Source organism: Octodon degus, unplaced genomic scaffold (genome assembly GCF_000260255.1).
Source record: "Octodon degus isolate 3935 unplaced genomic scaffold, OctDeg1.0 scaffold00119, whole genome shotgun sequence".
In the NCBI taxonomy this organism is placed as follows: Eukaryota; Metazoa; Chordata; class Mammalia; order Rodentia; family Octodontidae; genus Octodon; species Octodon degus.
Window position 1 is genome coordinate 2,812,337 of NW_004524695.1, and position 8,851 is coordinate 2,821,187.

Below are 8,851 nucleotides of genomic sequence, written 5' to 3' on the forward strand. Positions count from 1 at the left end.
CATGGCTTTACTTCCTATATTTTGTCTTCATACTTTTCTACTGGATGGTTAAGACCAAGGTAAAGCAGGACCTGTGCAACAAGAGTTGTAGCTTTTGGGTCTGAGAAGTTCAGTGAAATCCCCTCAGGATTTATCCTGAGATTATCCCAGGACAATATTGCATTTGTATATTTAACCACTTTCCAGTCCCATTATTTAAATACAGAATGACCCAAAATTGCATATTTGTTTTCATTAATTTTTATAACATATAACAATATATAGTAGGAAATATAAAAATGACAATTTTATCAAATTTATTCAGTAATTTTTTGTGTATGGTATATTCTAAAACATTCATTATACAATGCACCATTACAATCTGGACAGTAGTATCTAGTCTTTCTAAATTCTTTATTCATTATTATCTTTCTCTGAACAGCATACTTCACGCTGTTATATTGGCCTTTTCTTTTCTTTTTTTTCTGGAACCGGGGTTTGAACTCAGGCCCTTGTGCTTGCCAGGGAAGCGCTTATTTCACTGAGCCATCTCCCCGGCCCCAGCCTTTTATTTTCTGAGTGGTATAATTTCAATAAAATCTCTACCCACTAAATGTAATGATGTAATGGTGTAAATGTAAGGTAATGGATATCCTGGTTGGCATTTCTCTATGCTATAGTTTTCAATTATTTGCTCTATTAGACCTAATCTAGGTTGTAAATGACTTTTTGAACTTCACTGTTTTCTCTCTCTCTTTTTTTTTTTTTGAACTCCATTGTTTTGAGTAAGTCACAAATCAGATTCATATTGTTTGGTGCAGAAAGTGTGTAAATATTTTATAATATATGTTCCTTGCTTTTTGATTACAGGATAGCTTATTAGATATTGGTCAGCTCTGTCAACACCACTCATAGAAGTACTATAATCATTGACCACTATTGGACTGGTTTTAGTTCCATTTCTTCTTGTAAATTTTATCATCTCTGTAATAGGAATAGTTGACAAAAAGGACCTTTTTGTCTTTTACTTCATAGCACAGACTTCTCCTTCTCCTCCCTGATATGCTCATATCTCTCCCTTTTTTTTTTTTTTCCCTCCTGCATATCTTTGACCCTTCTTTCCGTCCTTCCCTCCTTCATATCCAGTCTCAGGGCCTCATGTGTCTTTTTTTTTTTTTTCCCTTCGGTACTGGGGATCAGACTCGACCTTGCGCTTGCCAGGCAGGCACTTATGCCACTGAGCTGTATCCCCAGCCCTAAACTTCATTTTTCTTTTCTTTTCTTTTCTTTTCTTTTCTTTTCTTTTCTTTTCTTTCTTTTTTTGGCAGAACCGGGGATTGAATTCAGGCCCTCGTGCTTGCCGGGCAAGCACTTATTCTACTGAGCTATCTCCCCAGCCCCTGTCCATTTGTATTGTAACAGAATATCACTGAGTGCTGGAGAAGTATAAAAATTATACTAATGTACTTACAGTAAGAGCTTCATAGCTTATATCACAAAATTAAAGATTATTTTTCACAAGTCAACATGAATTAGTAAAAGAAAATAACCAGAACTTATCAGATTTCACTAGAGACAAGTATCAATACAGTATTTTAAATAAAAAATATGCACAAATGGTTGATGGAAAACAAGTAAGCAGAGGTACGAGTTTGTCTTACGTAGAGTGGACTGGTTGCAGTGGCACCAGCTGAGCAACGCTGGGTGTAGTCAGTCCCTAAACACATGTACTCATGGGCACTGCCTGAGTGGCCCTCAGGAGAAGCTGGTGAGTGGCTGAAAGGATTGCAGGGTAGGTCTTTCTAGGGAGATCAGATTCTCTTGTATCCTAAGTCTCCATTTTCATTGTATCATTTCGCTTAGAGTGAACACACTTGTTTTACGTCAGGTTAATACTGGTGTACCTTAATTCTCATAGTCTCTAAGGAGGCTTCACGGCTACCCACTTGAGTGTACTCACAGTTACAGCTAGAGCTGTGGCTCAGGGAACTGTTTCCATGGGCAGAGTTTATCAAAATGTGAATCTATAATGAGGACCACTTGGCCTCCCAGAGACCCTGTTCTCAGCCCCATCTACACCTGCGGAAGACGTAGATGTCGTGTTCTACTAGGGCCACGGCCAGGCCCTTCAGAAAGTTCTGCTGTTGGAAAAACACCACGATGCCCCACCCCACCACACCCATTCCTCATGGGTACACTGTAGTGTGCAAGATAAAACATCCTTTATTTCATGTGTAGTCTCAAAAATATTGCCATTAATGTTTTCGATGCTGTCCTTAATGTTTAGACATCCATAAAGAAATACGTACCACTTTTTCATTTCTTTTTGTCCTTTCTTTTGAAGATATTGTCCATTAATTCAAAATTTCAGTTCCTCAGTTACTGAGTTTCAGTAGTGATATTTGCAATTTGCTGCTCTTCTCTGTCTATCTTTGCTACCTTTGTTGAATGCTAACCAATGCAGACATGGCTCCCAGGTGTTTGGTGGTCCTCCAAGAGCTTTCTAGATTAGATTCTAAAGTGGTTACAGAAATTTGGTCCCAAAGAAGATGACATAGTTGTTAGGAGTCTCCTTCCTTATCATTAAGATCTCTCTTTAAGATCTGTGCAATAATGCCTTGGTTCACAAATGCTTCTGTTTGTGAACAATTTGGTTTGCAAACAGAAAGGCTCAGTGAAATTTTGCTTCTACTCTCAAACTCCTCATTGGATGACAAATACGACTGCAGACAGGAACATGGATATGGCCTTCTTCCCTAGCATTGCAGAAGGAGTAAAGTTTGTGAACCAAGGTTATCACCATATATCTAACAGCAAGTAGTTAGTTGGAGAATAAGGGAGCAGGCCATCTGCCCCAGAGACGCCCATGGCCTCTGCCTTCAGCCAGACTTACAACTAAAGTTTGACTTGAGACTTCTTCCAGGGAAAAGCCGTATCACCCTCCATGATGTGTGCCTGCCCCGGAGCACAGCCTGTCCCCACAGTGATTCATGGGACGTGGTTGGCTCCAGGGCCTGCTGGTGGCCAAGACCAGAGGTGAGATGTGATGTTTCTCTGAAACACTTTGTCCCAAAGGAGATAACTGAACTGTTTCTCAAGGGAACACAAATGAATCTTGGCATTGCAGTTTGGAAGGAATTTATAGTATGAGTCTTCATTTAAAGGCCACCCAGAGATGCAATGTTATTTCTAAAAATAAATGGTGTGTTTCTGAGAGTTAAGAGTTGGAGATGAGCTATCTCACCATTGTTCACACTTTGTCATCTCTTAACTTGATAAGAGCTGCTGTTTTATTGTGTTCAACTAAAGTATACTTTTTTCCCACATTTAAGATTAAGGTGTTGTCTAGAAAATAAAAGTCTGTTTAGATGATTATAAAAACTAGATTTGGCTTTCCAAAAATGCCATTTCAGTTGAAAGTCTAGTTCATTCACTGGAGAAGATGCATGTACAGTACATCTAATTCCTATTAAGTTGTACTAAGTAGGGCTGTGGAGTAGTTCAGGGATAGAAAATATGCAGGGTATATGGAAGACCCTGGGTTCAGTCCAAAGCACTGATAATAGGACTAAATAGTTTTTCCTTAGAGTCATTGAGTTATCCAGAAACTTACCTATTACTGTAGCCAGTTCCCTCCTGTACTGTGATCAGGGTCCTTATTATTACTTATTTTTTAAATGTATTTGGTACAGGGTCTCATTACGCAGCTTGGACTCATGATCCTTCCGTTTTCAGCCTCCCTAGCTCTGGGATTATGGGCGAGCACCACCACTTCCGGACTCGGTAGACAGCTCAGCGTGCCTGGGGGTGGGGCTGGTGTGGCATGTGGTGCTGAGGATTGAACCCAAGTCCCTGCGCTTGCCTAAGCAGGCGCTTAGTCTGCTGAGCTATCTTATCTTGCCAGGGTCCTTGTTTTGGGGCAAAAAAAAAAAAAAAAAAAAAGGAAGAAAAGATTGAAGCCAACAAAACAGCACACAGCAAGTGGTGTGCTTATGTTTATAGAAAGCATAAAAGGAAAAGCTCCATATGTGCCAGGAAGGAGTTCATTAAAGTGCATGCTGTAGATGTTTAAGTGCACTGGGCTTTTAGACAGCTTTCGGTAAGGATGAACTTGACAGAAAGCAGGGAAGGTCCTGGCTGCAGGCAGGCCTCTGGTGTCTGGAAAGCAGGCTTCTGCCTTTGCAGTTCACTTCCTCAGGGCTTCTCCTCTCTGCCTCGGGTCCTTGCAGTCTCTGTACCCTGCATTCCATTAGGCCCTGATGGTGTGCTTGAGTTACTTAATGGCCCTGTGGTATGTTACCTCACATAGGACTCTTGGTTTACTTCAGGACCTGTAGCCGCTCTGCCTACCCTCTTCTGTCTTCTGGCTCTATTACAAGTGTGGTGTATAAAGGTAAATGGCAGGGTGACTCCTGTGTTGCAGACAGCCATTTTCATATATTTACAGTGAAAATCAGTCTCTGATCTCCCCTCCTACCACAAAATAGCAGTTATCAGTGAGAAACCCATCTAGTAAAGAAACCTCTTGCCTTTCTGAGTTATGGTACAAAAACCTGGTACAGTTCTCAAGTTATATGTGGTGAAAGACTGATTTTTTTTTCTCTCCAGTCTTCCACAGGCTGATTCTTTTGTAAAATACAAAACATACAAGAAAAGTGATTCTGTGCATGAGTTTCAGGTAATGATAATTACTACCAAGGTTTCCTAGTTTTGCAGTGGCTGTGACCTGTCCTAATGTGGACCCCACATCATGTAATGGGCTGTGTAGCCTACTGTACCTGCAACTAGAAATATGTACAATTCTATTTATGGTTGGATTAGAACTAGTTGGTTACAGGTCCCCATTGAAGACATTTTCTTTCTCCTTCGATATTTCCCAGTCAACTGATCTATTAGAAGAATAGCCCAGGAGATGAGAAAAGACCTTTTATCAAACAAGAATAACCCCAAGACATGATGCTGTTCCCCCACATAACCCTGTGTCACCGAGGTTGATCCAAGGAGCTGAAAACTGTAAATGACGCAAACACAGTGCACATGTAGACAGCAATATTTTTGTGGCCTAAGTGGTATAATACAAAGAGGCAGAGCGGATGCCTGGCGCAGTGTTTGCATGGGGGAAGGATCTTTGGGTGACAAGTGGAAGGACAGGGGTGAATGAAGGGCAGGATGGATGGATGGGTAGGTGGAAGGTAGGAGGGGAGGGGCCATGGGTGGATAGGTGGCCCGTCCTTGGAAATGCCAGCAGTTGTTCCTCTGCGAGGCTGCTGGGGTGGATGAGTTCTTGTGGCTGCTCCCTGCTAGGGCCTCTTTCTCATCACATACTGCCCACCTCATTTCCAGGTTGTGTGGGTCAGCCCTGCAGCGAGGGCAGGACCTATTCCAATGCCATTATATCCGCGGACCTGGAGACCATCAGAATCATGCCTGTGCCTCAGACCTTCTCGGCAGAGGACTGCACGGCTGCCTGCTGTGACCTGCCCACCTGTGACCTGGCCTGGTGGTTCGAGGGACACTGCCACCTGGTGAGCTGCCTGCAGAAGGAGAGCTGTGTGCCCAAGAGGACGGGGCCCATCCATTCCTATCTCACTTTTGTGCTGCGGTCCTCACCCCAGAGGCCCACACAGCTGCTGGACTACGAGGAGAGGATGCTGAGCAAGGGTGTGCCATTGGGGGCCTGGGCAGACCCCCCTGGAGACCCTCACAAAGATCTGCCCTTTCTAGGCAGAGGTGGGGGCCTGGAGGGGCCTGCGGACTACATCGATGGTGACTATGGGGCACTGGAGCCGGGCCTCCTCCCACCCGCTAGCCCGTCCAGTCTTGGCAGGGATGCCCAGGACTCTGGCTGGGGTGCCAGTGATGCAAATGCCTCCTTAGGGGATGGCATCTCAGCCTTGGTGTCTGGGGAGGGCCACCCAGCATCCACAGAGGATAGTCCTTTGGCCTTAGTATCTGTGGGAGACCTAGCATCCACAGGGGATGACCTCATGTTTGTGGGGGACAGTCCCTCAGCCCTAGAATCTGTGGGGGACAACCTGGGACCACCTGGGGACAGTCCCAAGGCACCCATGTCCCCAGCAGATGGTCTGGTGGCCTCAGCATCCACACACAAGAAAACACAGGACCTGGAGCTCAACCCACATGCCCTGCAGCGCCCCACACTGGGCGAGGCTACACAGCCTACCACCTCCGCAACCTCTCCATCCCCCTCTTCGGCTGCTCTGTCCCCATCCCTGGGACAGGCCACAGAGAAAAACGATGCTGCTCAGCCCCAGGCACCTTCCCGAGGCAGCCCTGCGGGACAGGTGAGTGTCCCCAGCTTCCTGATACGTGGCCTACCCATAGTGCCTGAAAGGTGACTCCTCCCTCCCCAGCATAGACAGCTCTGAGTGAAGAGTTTCTCCCAACCCCAGAGAAGGTAGATATGGCCTGAGGGAGTCCCAGAGCCAGCTCAGATACTCAGGGCCTTGGACATTGACCAAAACAGAGGCTTCAGGTGACTGGAAGCTCAGTCCTGGCTAGTTAGGAGGAGTGAGAGCCTAAGGGAAGAACATAAGCTTTATAAAGCTTGGATGGAAAGAAAATGGGAGGTTAGCTCTATGCTGTACACCTCCAGCCCCAGCAGCTCCAAGGCTGAGGCAGGAGGACGGCTTGAGTCTGGGAGAGAGTTCAAGGCCAGCCTGGGCCATGGCAAAACCTTGCCTCAGAAATGGGGAGAGACCTGGGGATATCCTTCAATGGTGAAGCATCTTAGCGAGTGGAGGAGCACCGAGCAGATGCACCCATCAAAGCTCCCTGCATAGCTCTCAGGTCCCAGAGCTCCATGAAGCCCATCAGCATACAGCTGCAGCCAACCTACCCTTTTGGTCAGTTGATTTCTTTAGTTTGATCAGTGGGCCTCAAAGAGAAAGCTTCATCTTTTCTTCATATCTTGGTTCCAGAAATTTAGTTGTAGAAGGTTTTGTCAGCTGCCTGACAACTCCCTGCAGCCCCAAGGGTGTGCAGTTCAAGTTAACAGTGGTATCAGTGTCCAGTTGCAGGAAACGTGCCCTGTCTCAACCACAGAGAACAGGAGGAGTCGTGTTTCCCATAGACACCAGTGGCACTCTCCAGTTAACATTGCGGCTTTGCTTTCTGTGGGTTCTTGCTTTGTGTGTCCTTTGTGGGCTCCCACATTCTTAGTCTCTCAAGAGTTTCCCTGCCTGGTCCAGCCCAGTCACTGGCTACTGATGCTTGGGAGAGTATTTTATTAACATATTATACAACTTTCCTTCCAGCACATAGTGATTAACTTAAAAACTTTAACTTGATTCACTTTAAATTGTGCCTCATAGCCTAGAAGTCTGTGATCAGGGTGCTACAGGCCAGGTTCTGGGGTGAGTGCCAGCTTCTTTGTTCAATAGGAAGTCATCATGCTGTTGTGTCCTTTTATTTATTTGTTTATTTTAAAATTTTATCTGTTTGGTACAGGATTTCACTCTGCAGCGCAGACTCATAATGATCCTCCTGTTTTTATCTCTCCACTACTGGCATTACAAGCGTGGTGGACTTGGTTGCTGTTTCAGTGCGCCCCGGGGTGGGACCTGCATGGCATGTGGGACTGGAGATCAAACCCGGGTCCCTGTGCTTGTCAAAGCAGGCACTTAATCTGCTGAGCTATCTCGTTGGCCTTAGTACTTTTTTAGAAATCTTTTTAGAGATTTTCAACATAATTTTTCAGCTTTTCTGTCTATATTTCCTTTTCTTATTTCAAGCATGTCTCCATATCTGTATCTATGTATGCATCTTCATTTTTATTGCCTTTTCCAATTTGTGTTTTCTTTCTTCTTAAGTTATAAATGCATCTAATTGATATTTCCAAAGAACCAACTTTTTGTTTTCTGGAAAACATTTTTCTAATCATCATTTATCTCTTTATTATTTATTCATTTTCTTTTGAGTAGTGGTATTTTTGATTCTTTTACAACAATATTTAATGTTATTACTTTTAACTTCTTTTACTTTCTAGTAACTTCATTTAAAGCTATACTTTTTTGTCTTTATTCACAGATTACATGTTCAGATTTGCAATTCTTATTGCGTTGAATTTGATTTTCTTTTTATCTAAGAATTGCTTGTATTTGTTTGGTGTTTAGTTTGAAAACTTATAAGTGATTGAATTTATTAACTTTTAATTTTATTGCATTGTGACCAGAAAAAAACTGCGGCTCCTATGACTTCTAATTTCTATTTGGGAGGAATATATTTGCATTTGTTTTAAGAATCATAGTTTCATAAATGTTTCTTTGACTTTTAAAGAGCAAGTGGAGAAGTGGAAAAGATGGAAAAAACTGTAGCTGGGGATTCTGGGAAGGTGCTGTCAAGCAAGCAGCTGAGGTGCAGCCTGGAGACACATTTGGGAGTCATTTGCTCAATGATAGTATTTGAAACTACAAAACTAGAAAGTAGTTGTATGTCTATCCTAACTATTGCATGCAACTACTTTCTCTTAATTCAATGAGAAGAAATATTTGTACTAATAGTATTTTTTTTCAATAATTTTATTGAGAAACAAAAGCAAAGAGACAGTTACAAAACTAATTAGTAGGACAATTTCAATATTTAATAATTGCATATTACTGAAGATAGCAATGTGTAATAGTAGGGTCATTCTTGGAATGCCTGTCATTCTGGTCTTCTAAATACGTACTGCTTGTCGTGACATACCAATTAGTGCCACACTGTCTCTCAAGTAAATGTTTATTTTTTTAAAAAAGGTAATAAATGAAAAAAGAGACAAGAAAAAAGTCACAAAACTGTCCTGCTACAATGTTGTATATGGTTAGATTTCTAAATTTCTGTGTAAAAATACATAATTGTTTATTCATATTTA

The 8,851-nt window shown here is 43.0% G+C and overlaps 1 protein-coding gene across 1 annotated transcript in view; it reads left to right on the forward strand.

Annotated features, from left to right (window-relative positions):
• Positions 1-8,851, forward strand: part of Kiaa0319 (KIAA0319 ortholog) — a 60,589-nt gene that overhangs the window by 713 nt on the left and 51,025 nt on the right. Inside the window, exon 2 of the mRNA XM_023700010.1 lies at positions 5,323-6,284. Within this exon, the coding sequence (XP_023555778.1) occupies positions 5,323-6,284 (962 nt within the window). The remainder of the gene's footprint in view (positions 1-5,322; positions 6,285-8,851) is intronic.